Source organism: Ochotona princeps, chromosome 8 (assembly GCF_030435755.1).
Source record: "Ochotona princeps isolate mOchPri1 chromosome 8, mOchPri1.hap1, whole genome shotgun sequence".
NCBI lineage: Eukaryota > Metazoa > Chordata > Mammalia > Lagomorpha > Ochotonidae > Ochotona > Ochotona princeps.
The window spans coordinates 48,467,405-48,485,382 of NC_080839.1; the positions used below are offsets into that span (position 1 = coordinate 48,467,405).

General features: G+C 52.8%; 1 protein-coding gene across 1 annotated transcript in view; it reads right to left on the reverse strand.

Annotated features, from left to right (window-relative positions):
- The window catches only part of PRKCE (protein kinase C epsilon), a 481,837-nt gene extending 475,792 nt beyond the window's left edge, over positions 1 to 6,045 (reverse strand). Inside the window, exon 1 of the mRNA XM_004582783.4 lies at positions 4,617 to 6,045. Within this exon, the coding sequence (XP_004582840.1) occupies positions 4,617 to 4,964 (348 nt within the window). The 5' untranslated portion in view covers positions 4,965 to 6,045. The remainder of the gene's footprint in view (positions 1 to 4,616) is intronic.
- Between the last annotated feature and the right edge of the window lie 11,933 nt (positions 6,046 to 17,978).

A 17,978-nucleotide genomic window follows, 5' to 3' on the forward strand; every position in this document is an offset into this window, starting at 1 on the left:
AGTCCCATTTGCAAACCCTTCCCACTCACTCTAAATGACACCTTGAGGCTTTAGAGACCCTCAAACTCTCCAAGACAATGTCCTGAAGATGAAGCCACGCCTTGCAGCAATGACACCAGCCTAAGGGCCCATCCCATGGGGTGAGGCTCAGCAGGGGTCCTCATGTTGAGCCTCAACATCTGGCTGCCAGTTCCCACTAACCAGGATCTCAGAAGCCCAACAGCTGCGGACTGTGCCCTGGCCTTTGCATTGTAAGATGCTCCCCCATGCAATACTAGTGATCCATGGAGGGGAGCAGCAGCCCCAAAGCCTGACCTCTCCCAACAGTGTTTAGGCATTTCTCCTGGCCCATCAGAGATGCCATCATCTTGAGAAGATGGGTCTCCCCAGAAACAAATCCACTCTCTTCTTTCTTGTCCAGTGAGACTGTACAGCCGAAGAGCGCCACTCGACAGCCTATGAGAAACCTGTAACTCAGTGAAGAACCCTCTCCATAGCAGCCCCATGCTAGGGCTAGGGGACCCAGCCATGACAACTGTAGCAGTTAATCATTCACTAAGCAGTTACTAAGAGCTATCGGTCTGTGCACTTGACACGGATTTACTCATTTAATCCCTGCAGTAACCCCATTTCACTACAGGTAGGTCCTTTTAGTGTCACCCATGTTTCACAGAGGAAAGCACAGTTCTACTGAAAGGTGACATCGTTCAACAAAGGTCAGAAAGGGCAGGTGAGGGACATGGCGTTCAAACCCACAAAGCCTGCCTGCAGAGCTACCTCTCCAGTATGGGGAGGACCTCCCCAAGGATGCCTTTTTGTCATCACCACTGTTCCATGAGCAGCTGCGCTCCAGAGAGCCCCGTGACAGCAAGGCATCTTCAGAGATGGAGCCCCAGAACAAAGCACAGGATGAAAAGTAAGGAGGTAAGAGCAACACAAGCCCACAGAGTGAAGCAGGCAGCCAGCTGGCACCTGTTTGCCCGCAGCCCTAGAAGTCCACTCCCAAGCTCTTGTTCCAGATGCAAATGCCACTCCAGCCTGTTTACAGTCAGCCCCTGCTCCCACCGCAAATCCCATACAGGCATCCTTACTAAACTGGCGTTAGGCATTAGGACACTCGACTACATGATTGCAGGACAATCCTGTATGTGAAAATTTGGATCCATTAATTTTCTGGAACTTATCCTGATGACAATTTGTCTCTTAGCCGACATTTCTCAAAGCAAGCAGGGTATGATCAGAATCCCTGAAATGACAACTCATTGTAAAGGCCCATTGCCAGTATTCACAATAAACCACAGCAACAAAAGCCCTGAACATGGGGTCAGAGGCCCTGTGCTTTAAAAATCGTCCACTAGCAACTGCCATGCACATTAAGATCTGAGAAGCATCATTATCTGGTTCTTGGAAAACCTCGCCACAGCAACACTGTGATCATGGATTCTGCCACAAGCAGAAGTGAAATCTTTCCTTCTCTGTAATGAGTTTCCTCCAAAGCGGCCCTCTTTGTCATCACAGCTGAAATATTTCTCATTATCTGGAGGATCATTATCTCAGCCTGGCTTATACATGCTTGGGAATCCTCCTCAGTGTCCTAAACTTTTCCCTACTCTGGTGTTTCAAAAGTGTAAACCTCACATCACTAATGCTGATAAGAGGCACCTGAAGTGAACTTTCTGTTTTCGCTTTGTGAAGACTTCTATCTGAACAAAGAGAGCCTAACTATCTAAGCCTGTGATGCTATGAATAGTGGGACTTAAGATTAAGTGGAGAATAAAAGAATTGTGAGTTTTAAAACTTCAATAAGCAGCACAGGCAGTACCTAGAGAAAAAACGGGGGGGGGGGGGTCTGTCTAAATCGGGGAAATCTTATGCTGCCTGGTAACTTCTGACAGGTGCCTCTGCTGTCAGCCCTGCCAGCCTCCTCCCCAGCCCTGGCAGCAAAAAAAAAAAAAAAGGAATCTCTCCCTTTATCTCAGGCGTGTGCACACTGCAGCGCTGCCTGCTCTTAAATAGTATCTACTCTTTCCTGTCCAGTTCGTGCCTCCTTCCAGAACCCCCCTGGATTCTCCCAGCTCTCCAAGTATATGACCTTACTGAACCCTTTTAACGCACTGATTGGCACTGCTCATTTGGCTTCTAGTTGTTCGTGAAGGGGATAAATGGACCTGCTGTGGTGTCATTTCCCTAGTGAAATGCAGGCCCCTAGAGAGCAACCCACAGCCCCTTTCACCTCAGAATTGCCTCTCATGCTAAGTACCACCAGCTGGAGCTGAGCATGGAACAGAAGCTTCCTGAACCCGCATGATTGCAGAGCAGAGTGGAGTGCGATGTCCCACTACAGGGGTAGAAGCACCTGTTTCCTACTCCCTTTTAGTGCAAGCCAGATTTTGAAGCCACACCTGAGAAAGGGTGTGTCCCCTTATTCCTTCCAGGTAAGGAGGCCTGAGCCCAGCAAATTCTACCCACAGGTGTCATGCTGTGGGTGTACCCTGGATAATGGGAATGGAAAAGGTGGCCTGAGTCAGCCCCGTTGCAATTAAGGTCTGTGTGTCAAGTGGCACAGCCTTCTCCAGGAAAAACAACCCCAGATGAGTAATAAGCAGCAGTTCCTCTCCTCCATTCTACGACTCAGGGCTTCCCTGTGGCTCAGGCTTTTAAATATGTGCAGTAGCTGTCATACCTAACTCACACTGGCTATCGGGCAGAAAAGATAATGATTTTGAAAGCACTTTAAGTTATCACACGCAATAAAAATGTCATGGACGCAGCAATGAATCTGCAGGCAGAATAAATAGATGAGGAAGCCAGATGGGCTGTAGTAGGAGGTAGAAGGAAGAGGGGCCCTGCTTCCTACCCATCTTGGCGTGCCATGTGACCTTGGGTACCCAGTTAGTGCCTCCAGAGCTCAATGACCTTGTCTGTGAAAACTTGCCTGTGCCCCGGGTGATCTGGTCTAGAGCCAAGTCCAAGGTGAATTTGAGAGCCTTAGAGGATGAGAAGCAAGTAATTCCCACCGCACGCTTCACTAGGCATGCTGAAAGGGTGTGTGGGTGCCCTGATATGCCCAGGGTTGAGCAGACCCCACGAAGCATCACCAGGGATGCTCCAACACAGGCTCTCCAGCCAGTAGCCACTCTGTGCTGCCAATGTGCCCTGCTCTCAGCAGAAGACCGCCAGCTCCTTAAGGCCACGGTTAAGGTGGGTTTCTTCCTTCCCCTTTCTGTTCAACAACAACCTCAAACTCAGCTTTCGAAGTTGAAGTCTGGCTTTGAAATGAGCGATTCCTTCAGCTCTCCCATATACAAACTGCTTCCAGGAGTGAAAGGGAAGGCAACAGGGGATCATGTGGGGGCACCTGTGAGACAACACGGGAGGCCGCTGAGTGCTCTGGGATGCTACGAAGGTCTGTCTGCTTCTCAGAGAAGCCACCAACCTCCAAGGGCTGTGCTTGTTAGCGCTTCCCTGTAAGCCCGGTAACCATGGTTTCAGGCAGACTACACCAGAGCCACGAGCACAAAAAGAACAGGCTCTTTCCTATTAAGCCCTAAAAGCTCCATGTCCTAGCAATAAATAAATAAAATGTAAAAATAACAGGGGAAAATGATGCACCAAGGTGATTCCAATGCGACCATAGACCCCTGGGGCATCCACCAAGTTGCTCTGCCACCCAAAGTGATCCCTTTGCGTCTCCTCCCCAGCCTGGTGCCTCTCTTTGCACGCAGACCAGAGTACCCTGCAAGCAGTCACATCAGTATCAACAGCTGCTCTCAGTGGAACCCAGGAGCAAACCAGAAAAGGCAGAACTCCATCTCCCAGCACAACACCTGCTCCTGAAGAGCACCTCAAACCCAATCTTGTTTCTCTCTGCTTGTCCAAATGCCAAGGCATGCATGTGCTTTCCAGAATACTGACAAGGCCTATTTCCAAGTCCCTAATGTTTTGACAAGGTAATCAATTCACTCAGACTTCTCAATGGGTATTTCACAGCACAGGGCCTCCACATGTCAACCAGGGCATCCACGTAACTTCGAGATTCAAAGCAATGACCGCCAATCACGTACAAGCAGAATCGTTGTTGAAAGCATCGCTTTCATGCCGGAGACTTGGGCAGGGCCAGGGCTTCCCTGAGCTGGGCTGCTGTGTCTGGGGACCCTCAAGTGGACATCCTGAGGAGGTATTTTTCTCCTCGAATGTCAGAAGCAGAGCTGACCACTGTGTAATGCAGGAGAACACAAGCAAGCTTCCCTCCAGAGGGAAGAATAAAACAAGTGCTCACTCAGGAGGCCCTGACAGGACAAAGCCAGGACGCAGCAAGAAGCCTTCAGTCCTGCGCTCCACGTGCCTCTCCAAGGACGGAGGGGCCCACCCACGCACAGTCACACACGGCCAGGCCACCCCGCGCTGCGTCCTCCACCAGCCTTCAGCACCAGCACTCCGGACTCTCGCAGCTGGCGAGCTCTCGCCATCTGGAGGGCAAGAGAGAGGGCAGAGGGCCCATAGCCTCTTGCCAGTTTCCCTCTTCCTCACACGCAAGCCTCTCTGCGCTCTCTCTCTCTCTCCCAACCACAGGGACCCCATGTCGAGTACCCCGGGCAGGGAGGTACGAGACTCACCCAGTCCTCGAAGTGTCGGCTCCCGTTCTGCAGCAACTCCTCGAACTGGATGGTGCAGTTGGCCACGAAGTCGTCGTAGCCGATGGGGGCATCGTGAAAAACAGCCAATTCGATCTTGCGCCCATTGCACACATCAGTGACAAACTCGTCGTGCCAGGCCGGGCTGTTAGTCTTCTGCTTAGTGGCTGTCTGGCCAATGCGCGAGTCGTCCACGTTGAGGGCGATGTAGGGGTCAAGAAGGAAAGTCTGCGGCCGGGGTCCCACTGCATGGCGCAGCGACCAGGCTGTGGGCTTCAAGCTCACGGCCTCGCAGATTTTGATCTTCAGAAGGCCATTGAACACTACCATGGTCAGGGAGTAGGGGCCGGGGTCACTCCGTCCGCCCCCAGGGCCGGAATGAAGAACCGACGGCAGCGGCGGCGGTGGACTCCTGGGGCCCCTGTCGCCCCACCCCGCACACTCCTTACACCTTGTGGCACTGCGCCCCGGCCCTGGCGAGTCTCAGAGAGGGCATGTATTTTCTCACCAAGCTTCTCTAACGGAAAGCAGCCGAGGGGGGGGGAGAGCTGGGGGCGTCCGCGTTGGAGCGAGTCTCTCCCCCCCACCCTCGCCACTGGCTGCACCTCCAGCCGAGAAAACGGAGCTGACTATCTGCTCCCGGCGCGAGCCGAGGCCGCCGGGCCGGCTCTCTGGGTCCGGGCTGCGCGGAGCGGGCACCGCGCCCGGCGCTTACCTACCTTTCCGAAACATAATCCAGGGAAATTTGGACTCCTGGAGGGGGAGGGGGCGCCGGTACGGGGCGGGGACGTGAGCCGGGGGCGCAGATTTCAACCCGGATCCTCTTCGCGCACCCAGCGCCTGCCTCTGGCCGCTCCGGGCGGGGGTGGACCCAGGGATGTTCAGTCTATCCAGAGGGGATGCATGTCGAGAGGAAATGGTCCTCCTCCTCCAACTCCTTCGAGCCAAATTTTAAAAAAAAATTTTTTTTTTTAATCCACAAATCGCACAGCCAAGCCCGGTCCGCTGCCTCTCGGGCCAAGCAGCGCCGCGCCGCGCCGCAGCCGGCGATCAGGAGGCGCCAGGAGCCCGGAATCTCACATCCGCGCGGGCGCGGGAGCCGGGGCGGCTGCGCTGGGGCTCGGGGCGCAGGCCGGCTCGGCTCCCAGCGGTGCGCGGCGCGGCGGCGGGGCCGGACTGCGACTTGCTGCGGCCCCACCTCCCGGGCGCCGGCGCCCGCGCGCCCGCTGCCCGCGTCCCCGCTCTGGGCCGCCGCTCGCTCGCCGCCCCGCCAGCCCGCTCCACCCCGCGGTCTCGGCTCCCTCGGTCGGTGTGCGAGCGCGGCTGCCTCCTCTAATGCAGGAAATGCGCAAAAGACGTCAGTGTGTGTGCGCGCGTGTGTCTGTGTGTGTGTGTGTGTGTGTGTGTCTGTGTGTCTGTGCACGCGCGCGCGCGCTCACGCCCGTGTTGGGGGAAATAGAAAGTTTTGCCGGTTGGGGGAGCAATACCCGAAAAGTGAGCCGAGCCCAGAAGTGGCAGACAGCGAGCTAGCGTGCCCAGGTCGCGGCGGCGGGCGGCGGGCGGCTGGCAGGGACCCCCGCGCCGGGCGTGAGGGAGCGCCCGGGCCGAGGCGCGGATGCCGCGCGCTGGGGCTCAGTCTTGTGGCCCGGACCTGAGCGGCGACGTACTTCTCGGAGCCTCTGAGGGCCAGCTGGTCTCACAGAGTCCCGGCATGGGGGAGTGGTGGCGGCCCCGGAAGACCCGGGCCCGCCTCTAGCCCCGGCCCTGGCCCCAGCCCCAGCTCGCTCGGCCAGCGGCCGGCCGGAGCGGCCTGCGGAGTGACCTGGCTGTCCCGGCGTCCCGGGACGCTGAGGCGGCCGCGGGGCTGAAACCGAGCCCGCCTCGGCCTGCGTTTGCAAACGCGGTCGCTGTGGTCTCCTTCGCGGGGTGAGGGGGACGCACCCCTCTTTGGGACCTGCCCGGGGCTGTTGGGGCTGCGGGAAATTCTCGGACAAGTGAAAGCTTGGCAGCGCCCTGGCCCGCCCGTGTCTGTTTACTTTTCCCAAAGTGACTCTTTCCGACGTGCGCCGGCAGCGTCTGCGCCCCTGAGGGGCCCGGGGGCGGCCGTGTGGGCTGCGGGAAGCGGGGCGCGCCCTCGGGGGCAGGCCCCTAACCTTTCAACCCTGGCCGGGAGCCGCGGCGGCGACTGGTCACGTGGGGCGGGCCCTGGGCTGCGCGGGAGGGACGTCCCCGGCAGGAGCCGGCGCGGGGAGGGCGGCGCGGCGGGGCGGCCCGCGCGGGGACTGGGGACCGGGGACCTGGGCGGGCGGAGCTGCGAGCCGGGGCGCGGCCCTGCCAGAAGGGGTCGCCGCCACCTGGGGCTGGGGCTCTGTGCCACTCTCCGCCCTCGCCTGGGTGCCCGGGGAGTCCGGGTTTGTGGGGCTCGCGGGTAGCCGAGTGTTTGGCGGGCCTGGGCGGTGCGGACCGAAATTTATAACCCTCCTCCCTGTCACTTTTTCCTGGGTGGAAAAAAAGGAGGGGAGAGGGGAAGTTTACCATTTATTTGCCTGTGGCTGAAAAGCTTTCAGAGGCTTAAAGGTGAGAAAAGAGGCAGCACGCCCGAACAGTGGGGGTGCAAGTGCATGTGGCACCTGGGTCCCCAAACCATGACAGAAGTCCCATCTCAGACGCCGTCCTTGCGAACGGGGGGGGGGGGGTTGCTTTTGCGGGTTTCCCACCCACCACCCCGCGCCCCAGCCCTCCCAGCTGCAGGAGGAAGATCGGGACATGCTTGCCATCTTGAGAACCAGAGGCAAGGGTCCCCCAAGAAAAAAAAAAGTAAAGTGCACTAAGGTGGCCACTCCCATAGGCTGGACGCGTGATATTTTAAACCGAGTGTCTGTGACAAAGCCTGAGCGGGCCTATCAGTGTCTTTGCTATTTAATGTTTATCTCTCTTTGATAATTGGACTGCTTTCCTCCTTTGCTTCTTGTTTCCACCCATCTGCTCCTGTGGCGTTTTCACTCTCCATGGGGCAAGTAGGGCTTGATCTTCTGGATGCACTTGGGAGGCAGGGGTCACCTGGGAGGGAGGGAACTGAGATACCCTTGGGAGGCAAAACTGGGAGGCCCCATATACCCAGAAGTCAAAGTAAGTAACTCTGTACCACAGTGCTTTTTCAGATAAAAGCTCACATAAAAATCCAGGATGGCTACACAATCTGACTTGTACATAATTTTAAGTGTTGCACTAAAATCTTCACTATACTTCTGCATTTTGGGGGGGCAGCCCTTCCGTTTCTGTACATGAGCTGAGGGCTCTATTTATCTACTCCTGTATCGCCACCTCTGTTGAGAACCGCAAAAGTCAAGAATTACACACAGTTAGGGATCCTCAAGGAAACGGTGTGTCTGCCTCTCCTTGCTCTCAGTGACTTCCGCCTTACATGTCTAGGTTGGTCTGAAAAGCATCGGTTAAAAGAGTAAGCATCATGGAGCTGTGGCTTAAGCTGCTGCTTGGGAAAGCACATCCCATATAGATAGCAGCTGGTGTCCTGACTACTCCACTTCCAATCTAGTTTCCTGCCTGGGAGGGGAGCCAAGGACACCCTAAGTTATTGGATCCCTGCCACCAATGTGGGAGACCCAGAAGAAGCCCTATTGGGCTTCTTCCGTTGGAGAGTGAACCAGTGGCTGGAGGACATCTTTCCTTCTTACTTCTGCCTTCTAAATAAATAAATCTTCAAAAGAGCAAAAGCATTCACCTAAATCCCTCATTTTTAATGTGTTAAACAGGAAATGCATTTACTATTAAGGACACATCGCACTTAAACTTTTTGCATATGCTATGTTCATGTTCCTCCCTTTCCCAGGGAAGACCCCCAACTATTTGTAGCAGGGCCTACTGCTGCTTGGTGACTTCAGCGGTGTCAAGAGGCGGAGCCAATCAACATGCATGCTTTTTGTTAGAGATTTTTTTTTTTAAACATAAAAAACAGGACATGTTAGGACTCTGCACACCAACATCACTGGTTTCCTATCCTCAATGCATCCTTATTTCTCAACTAATGTCTCCCATTCATAGTCTCAGATTTGGTCAGATGGAAATATGTCTTCCTCAGGCACACTGGAAAGATGCCAGGTATAACCTGATTTATGGGAAACCCTTACAATCTTGTGGGGGACACCTCTCCTGCTGCAGATTTCAAATGAAAACAGAAGCCCAGGGGGATGGCTTAAAAGACAGAATACCACTCCATAGTTCTTGCCTGCCTCATTCTTTTGGATACCCTGTATAATCCTGAAGGCCAGGACAGTGATTGGCAGGTACATTGAGTAAAAAATCCTTTGGATTTCAACAGTAACCTGGTGATTTCATAATTGTTGGGAGAAGGAAGAGGAAGGGAAGACAGTGATGGAAGAATTTAGCACAAATGGTCAAGATAAGGCTCCTCTGCTTTGAAATGAAAACTGATGCGGGAATGGACTGTTGGAAAGCAGCACGCACACCCAGGGCAGCGCCATCTGGGCCACTGGGGAAGGGACCACTCCTCACTGGGGCCACCTGAGGAAGGGCAGGGTCCTAGGAGCCACATCTAGGCTTTCCCACCAGAGCTCATCCAGCAGTAAAAGCAAGGAGGAAGGGTACTCGAAAGCAAAGGTAGCCGAGTGTGCAGGATACAGGTGGAGCCAAGTACATGGCCAAGAGTGACAGGGATCTGGTTGTCTGGCCTTGTAGGAGCTGTATGTGGGCTTGAACTTTCCTCCTGCAGAGACACTGATAATGCCAGGGGGCCAATGGCATAACTGGGGGTCATGCTTTATCAGAGCAATTCTGTGGTGAATGAATCATTTTCCCAGAAGACTCACCTCAAGACAGGATGCTAGAGAGAGAGAGAGAGAGAGAGAGAGAGAGAAGATAGACCCAAATCTGGGGACTGGCACAGTGGCTTAGAAATAGGCTAATCCTCCACCAACAGTGGCAGGCAGCATCCCATATGGCCACTGATTCATATACTAGCTACTCCACTTCTCATCCAGCTCCCTGCTTGTGGCCTGGGAAAGCAGTCGAGGATGGCCCAAAGCCTTGGGACCCTACACCCGCGTGGGAGACCCAGAAGAAGCTCTTAGCTCCTGGCTTTGGACTGGCTCAGCTCCGGCCATTGAAGCTATTTGCAGTCAAATGCTCTATTTGGGGACTTAACTAGCGGACAGAAAATTTCTCAGTCTGTGTTTCTCTTTCTCTCTATAAATCTGCCTTTCCAGCAAAAATAAATATATATTTTTTTAATCCAAGTCAGGGGACAACTTAACACTGTGATCAACACTGAGACAGGCTGCCTGTTGTTTGGGTCAGCTCAAGGAAGCAGGCAGGGCTGGGGCCAACCCAAGCCAGCATGTGCATATTCAGGGTGCTGGCTCTGGGCTCAGGGTATCCCTTTCTGGAAAGTTAATGGACTATCTGGTCAGGATCCACCAGACTTTGCACACCTGTTTCGGGGGCAAGAACTCAACGCCTGGGGCAGGGATTGGAATGTGCTGCAGCACCATGACACAAACACCTTCTAGCTCCTCCAACCCTGCAGCTGCACTCTGGCTTGGCCCCAGGCCACTCTGGCCCATGGTTGACTCTTATGTGGCCTGCCATCACTTCCTCTTTTGGTCTTGTCAGGGAACGCTGCTGTAGTGACTCGGAGGCTAGTGACTATCTCACCTGCATAGAGGTGGAGGGCTGGGGGTGGCCCCCACCAAGCTTAGAAACACACAGGAAGGACATGGCCTGGTGTCCTGGAGTCCCCTTGACCCTGAGGCCCACAGCACTGGACACCCTGTGCGCAATCTCATCCCTTATCTTCCTGTATTCCTTTGTCTTGGGACCTTTGAGATGAGCATTAGTCCAAAGGTCTTTACATCTGGAATCTTTCCATTTTTATTTAAAAATGAGATACACAAAAAGGAGGAGAGACAGAGAGGAAGATCTTCCATCTGATGATTCACTCCCCAAGCATCCACAATGGCCAGAACTGAGCTAATCCGAAGCCAAGAGCCAGGAACCCCTTCAGGGTCTCCCACGTGAGTATAGGGCCCCAAGGCATTGGGCTGTAGTCTACTCTTTCCCAGGCCACAAGCAGGGAGCTAGATAGAAGCGGGGCTGCCAGGATTAGAACCTGTGACCATATGAGATCCCAGCATGTGCAAGGCGAGGACTTTAGCTGCTACGCCATCCTAGCAATTTCTGAAGGTCACTCACGTGATGTTACGTGACCCCTCCCTAACCACAAAGGGGCTGGGAAGGACTATCACAGCTCAGCTCAGACAGGAGCTTGGATACCTGGAGAGCACCGAAGACTGCCATCCATGCTACTGCCCAACAAATGGTGCAGAAAGATCATTCAAGGCAATGCACAAGTGACCAACAAACGGCCCACTCCAGGAGCACCGGAGAAATCCAGCAAGAGTAGGGCTGTCTGACCCTTGTCACTGACCCTGGGCCACTGCATCCAGAAGTCAGACCGCGTGGAGACCCGCTGGGAAGCACAAGTAGCGGCCTCCAGCTCCTGCCTCCCCCACAACAGGCCCAACTCGTAGGACCCTCAGGGACTCAAATTTGCTGCAAAGCCAAGCCAGCACAGCACCCAGGAGGCTCTGGACACAGCACTGAGTGGACACCTGAACCCCATTCTGCATCTGGTCCATCTTCTCCCCTGCTAGCCAGTGCCTCTTCTAAAACAGAGAAGGGAGACCTGGAGCAGTGCAGTGACTCCTTAAAAATAAGACAACATCCTCTGATTAAGGACCAAACTCCAGGCTCTTCCCTCCTGGTTAAGGTCACTGCTTTTTTTTTTTTTTTTTTTTGTCACTGCTTTTTCTGCATTATCACATTAGAACCAATACAGCACCATTTAATGATAATTGGAAACAGTTTGAATTCTTTGGAAATATAAATCCCAATTGCTGTGAATTATAATTGTTACCATAATTATACTAAATATATACTATGGTAACAATAACATAATTCTCAGGGGGACCATGATACCGATAGACTTCTTAAGCTGTTGGGCAGCAAGAATCTTTGAAACAAACTGATCTATTGTCGCTGAACTTGTACATTTCTGTGACACCCGGACCGAGAGAAACTGCTGTTTGTGCAGGTCCCTGTGGGCATTTTGTCCATGATCAGTGTGACTATCACCGATCATGCAGTCAAGCTGTGTGTGGCCCGCCCATTCTGGACAGTTGATCAGTCCAGTTCTATAGCCAGTTCACCTGTCAGACCAACTAGCTAGGGTCTGAGGTGAGGGCTGGGATGTTGCTCTTTCTTCCCAGGAACAACCACTCGGGCATAACAGAATGTATGCCCTCGACTGCTTAAATTCAGTCTTGCAGCATAGACAAGGATTCTTCAAAAAGACTCATGCGAGGGATGGGCGCTGGAGTGTGGCCAGTTAAGGCCTGACTTGGGACACTCACGTCCCATATCAGGGAGTGGGGTGCAGTGCTGACTCCTGCCTCCAGTCCTTCCTGCTAACACATCCCAGGAGCCACAGCTGATGGCTCAGGTGCTTGAGACCTGGGAGATGTGCTCCTGGTCCAGGCCTGGCTATGGCAGGCATTTTGATCTCTCTCCTTTCTCTAACTCTGTGTATATGCATGTGTGTCGTTCTGCCTATCAAGTAGATGAAAACAAATCAAATACATATTTTTAAAACTTTTGAGAAAATGAGATTCAACGTTAAGCTGATTTTGGTGCAAACACAAACAAAAAAATATTGAAACCCACATCGATAAAGGGCCTTCAAAACGTTTATGAAAAATCCATGCACAGACATCAAGCACTGTTCGCACTAAGAGGAGCTGAACTTACCCTTTCATTCAGTTGTCACATAAACTCTGGAGTCCCCACCATGCAATGCAGGGTGGCAAAGCTTTCCCTGCCGGTCCCCATACCCTCCCTGGCCTCCATCTCCTTGCCTGAAGCAATAATGTCTCCTCCTTGAATTCTCCCCACCCCTTGTCCTCAATTTTTTGCTTGTTTGATTTGTGTTGTTTTAAAATGTATTTCTTGTCTGAAAGGCATGTCTACAGAGAAAAAGAGATCTTCCATCCACGGGTTCACTCCCCAAATGGCTGCAATGGCTGGGGCTGAACTGATCTGAAGCCAGGAGCCAGGCGCTTCTTCTGGGCCTCCCAAGTAGATGCAGGTCCCAAGGCTTTGGACCATCCTCTGCTGCTTTCCCAGGCCACAAGCCAGGAGCTAGATTGGAAGTGGAGCATCCAGGATTAGAACCAGTGTCTACATTGGATCCCCCAGTGCTTCAGGCAGGGATAAGCCTGTAACGCCACTGCACCCGTCCCCATCCTCATTTCTTAGAACCCTTCCCTCTTCCCACTAGATTTAGCACATTTGCTTGTGCCTCTCTTTAGTCTTCAAAATAAGTTATTTACTTTTCACTGGATTTGAGAGGCAGTGCAAGCCTCTGCCTTCTTTGGAGAAGGCTGGGTCCTGGCTGGTGGGGTGCGGAAGGACTCTCCGAGCTCTGCTCCGCGAGCCGACAGCGCCCTCTGGTGGCTCGGATCCGGGAGCCTTCGGGGGGGAAAAGAAAAACCTTGGATTTCGGGTGTCTCCGCGGAATATGGCTCCCGGGATCCGCGGCCAGGGTTGCAGGGTTGCGGGGTCGCGGGTGGGAAAGCCGACAGGCAGCAGAAGCCCCCAGAACTCATATCAGCTCTGGGAGAGGCTTCAAGGCCCGGTGCCAGAACAGGGAAAAGCGACTGGACGGGAGAGCACTGCGAGCGGGGCTCAATCCTGGGGGGGCGGTCTCCCAGGGCCTCGGAGCAGCAGAAACTGCAGTAGGCGATGGGGCTAAAGGGGGCGGCCACCGAGAGGGGCGTGGCGGAAAGGGGGCTCGCGCTGCCAGCGCAGGTCCAGCCGCGTGGCGAAGGTCAGCGCCCACCCTCCCAGGGCGCCCCTCAGTGGGGCTGCACCCCTGGGACCTGACCCTGGGCTTTGACCTTGCGCGAAGGGAGGCCGGGTGGGAGGTGAAGGCCTGGCAGGCTAGAAGGAGCGGCCATGGCTGAGGTCACCAGCCCACAGGGAGCCCTGGGCACCAGCGGTGTCCAACTGCAGGGAGTCCTGGCTCCCTGCTAATGGCTTGGGAAAACAGAAACTGGCCCAAGTGCTGGGACCCCTGCACCCACGTGGGAGACTATCACTCCTCACTCCTCCCCCCCTCCACCATCAACAGCAAGTCACAACTGTTTGTTTGTTTGCTTGCTTTTTGTTTGTTTGTTCAGGAAAAGGTAAAATGTTTGTGCAGGTCAGCAACAGCAGTGGAACCTGGCCGTAGCAGGCATGTTCATGCAGGAGTCATTTAAAAGATCAACTCACACAATGAACAATCAGAATTTCAGAGTTCAACTCTTTATAAGAGAGTGTCACAAACAACAGGGAGCATGACTAACACATGTGCAAGACCCCAAGGCTTAAGAATTGTAAAGCGTTTCAGAGTAACAAGGATGTTGCTTCAAAATGCAAATGTTTTTATAGCTTTGATTACTATATAAAAATTGCACATATATATGGTGTCCCGTGTGTTGTTTTCTTCTTTTTTCTGAAGATTTAGTTTTATCATATAAGGCAGATTTAGAGAGCAAAGGAGATACAAAGAGAAAGATTTTCCATCTGCTGGGTCACTCCCCAAGTGCCACAATGGCCAAAGCTGAGCCAATCCGAAGCCAGGAGCCAACAACTTCTTCTGGGTCTCCCACGCCCCGTTACAGGGTCCCAAGCCTTTGGGCCATCCTGCACTGCTTTCCCAGGCCACAAGCAGGGAGCTGGAAGGGAAGAGTAACAGCCATGATACCAACCTGCAAACCGGCGCTCCTATGGAATGCTGGTGCATGCAAGGGGAGGATTAGCCAACTGAATCACAGCACCAGGCACTAGCCCCTCCTTCCCCCTCCAGGAACTGCTTTCACACACGTGCACGCGTGTGCTGCTCTACTGGGGCAGTCAGCGCTCCCACCTGCCCATCATTGCCGCCAGCTCCTCATGAAACAGAGATGTGCTGCTTAGCACTCTAGGCACCATTACTCCTTGTAGCGAGAACGTTTGGGTTCACTCCAGCTCCCCAAGCCCTTCTCAGTATCAATAAATCTCTTTTTGAGTGCATTTATTTTGAGTGGAGAGAGAGAGAATACCCCCATATTGATTCATCCCCCTCCTCTGCCACCAGCATCCTCTGTCCCCAAATGACAAAAACAGCCAGTGGGACTGAGAGCAGGATCCAGGAACTCAATGCTGGTCCCCTCTGTGGCAGCCAGAACCGCCCTCCTTGGGTCTACACTGGCAGGAAGCCGGAGTCCGTATCCAGAGGATGATGACAGACGCGGCTGTGCCCGCGGGCAGATTCACCAACCGGGCCGAGTGCCCACATTATTGACGCGTCTTCACTTCCCGTTTCTCTGTAGCTACCATCCAACGCTCCTCCTTCTCTCCCCAGACGTTCTCACGTGCGGTTTCCTTTTTCTTGTCCTAGTTCCTCCGAGCAGATCACTGGGCTCACGGGCATCCCTTGGACACCATTCCATCCTACAAGAGCTCTGAGACTAGCGGAAAAGGCAGGTGCCCTGAATAAAAATGCGACCACAAGCACAAGGAAGTGCCACATGTTGCACACGGCTGCCCCTTGCAGCCGCAGGCTCCTCTGTCTGAACAGATGCTGAACCAAGGCCCTGGCCCTGGCACGTGTCCTTGCGGGGCTACTCACAGCCTCCGAGCCCTGGTGCTTGTGCAGACACCGCTCAGTTCAAGTTCCTGCAACCTCGCTACTGGAGAACTGGCAAACAGGCGGACGTGGGGCTGACCCACCAGCACCCCGCCCAGTGTGCCATTTGTGGCTTTTTCTCCAGCTAGAATTGAGAAGTGGTCAGTGTTTCTGTCCGTATCTTCTGTGTTTCCCTGTGCTGGAGCTGCGAGTTGCGCAGCCCAGTGAGCTGGACCTTTGGAAGGGGGAGGGTGGGTGGGAGGTGGGCGAGAAGGGTGTGTTACAGCCCATTGCAACACAATAATAAAAATTCATTTCTTGGAACAGGGCTAGTGGTAACAACAACAGAATAATAATCACTAGCAACTGCTGGTTGGGAGCTTTGTGCCAGGCATTAACTTTTAACAGCTCTTTCATCAGCAAAACAGCTCCAAGAAATAAATATTACCGTATTTCTCCAATTCTAAGACACACTGTATGATCTGTAAGCATCCTACAACCTGTAGTAAGAAAGTACTATAAAGATTGGTGAGTTTTCTGAGAATGTCTTAGTGGTAGATAAAATTAAGGAACATTTTATAAGAAGAGATGACTAAAGCAAATTTTAAAAACCTGAGTGATACTGCTAGGGTATTATCATTATTATTATTCACTTGAAAGACAGTGTAACAGGGAGGGGGAGAAACGCAGCTTCTGTTCACTGGTTCATCCTCTAAATGGCCACAACAGTTGGGACTGGGCCGGGCCCAGTGTCTCGGCCTCCTATGTGGGGGCAGGGGCTCAAGCGGGTGGACCATCATCCCAACACTCCAGAACGGGATCCCAGAGTCCTAAACAGAAGCTTAGCTAACTGTGCCATGATGCTGGCCTCCTTACTGATTGTTCTATTTGATGTAAGCAGTAGGTATGCTGAAATTCATTTCACTTTTCTTTTTCTTTTCTTTTTTTTTTAATTATTTTGGGCCCGGCAGCCGTGGCCTAGCGGCTAAAGTCCTCGCCTTGAATGCCCCGGGATCCCATATGGGATGCAGGGTCCCAAGGCTTTGGGCCATCCTGGATTGCTTTTCTAGGCTACAAGCAGAGAGCTGGATGGGAAGTGGAGCTGCCGGTACATGACCCAGTGCCCATATGGGCAAAGGTGAGTGCTTTAGCTGCTAGGCTACTGCGCCAGCCCCCTCCTGCCCCCCTTTTTAAGATTTATTATATTTTTTTAATTAGAAAGACAGATATACAGAGAGAAAAAGATACAGAGAGAAAGATCATCCAACCGTTGGTTCACTCCCAAAGTGGCCACAGTGGCTAGAGGTAAACTGATCTGAAGCCAGGGGCTTCCTCTGGGTCTCCCATGTGGGTGCAAGGTACCAGGGGTTTGTGTCATCCTCTGCTGCTTTCCCAAGTCACAGGCAGGAAGCTGATGGGAAGTAGAGCAGCCAGGATATGAACTGGTACCCATATGGGATCCTGGTGGATGCAAAACTAGAATTTAGCCACTTGGCTATTGCTCTTTAAGCTCTTTTGTGAGGGCCACAATCCTGACCCCTCATAGGGCCTTATCACAGGTAGATAATAGAGCCGGGACTCATAGACAGGTGGTTGAGTCCTTAGCATCCATTTGATTACTTGTCAGTTTATTCTGGAATATCAGCCATCCTGCAAATACCTGTTCTCCAAGATATCCCTGGATTTGTCAGTCAGGAGACAGAGCTTGTTGATCACAGCACTCTAAAATAGTGTAAACACACACATGCACACAATGCTGTGAGCTGTCAGCTATAACCACCATTCTACTCTTTCCCAAGAATCATTGAATCTAAATATTCCCTAAAGATAAATGGACACCAGCTTAGCCCTGGCTGGGCAGGCCTTGTGTTAGGTCCCCCTTTGGTCACAGGGTCTCCGACTGTAAAATGGGGAGAGCACAGCAGTTCCAGACGTGTCTGGTGATGTCTGTGCATTCTTTTAGTAGCCACCTCAGATCCATCTTCACATAGGTGTCCATTTTCTGTTTGAAAAAAAAATACAATTTCTAGTTTGTGCATATGTGCAGTGCTCTGAGCTTTCGCGTGTGCAGATTCATCTAACTGCCATCCCAATCAGAATACAGAACAGTACCATCACTCCCCCAAAAGCCCCCCAGGCCATCCATGTACAGTGAAATCCTGCCTCCTCTATTGTCTTACCTCTGGCGGCCCCTGACCAGTTCTCCATCCCTACAGTGTGATGTTGCATAGAAGGTGGAGTTGCCCTGCAGGTAACCTTGAGAGAATAACCCACTCAGTAGAGGAGTTATGAGCTTTATCCATGTTCTGAGCAAAGTTATATACAAACGTGCTCCTCTTTTCTGCCGAGAAGTGATTTATTGAATGATTGTGCTTGAGTTTACTTAGTTGTTCCATCATGGAGGGGTATTTAGGATGATTTCTGTTTCTGATAAGTATGAATGAAGCTGCTGTAAATATTTGTACAAACTCTGTACGACCATATATGTGTTCATTTCTGTAGGATACGTATCCACGAATGTCAGAGTAGAGAGGGGGGCAGAGGGAACTTCAAGACAATGGGAAATTGATGCTATCAAAATATCAATGCACAGATATCCG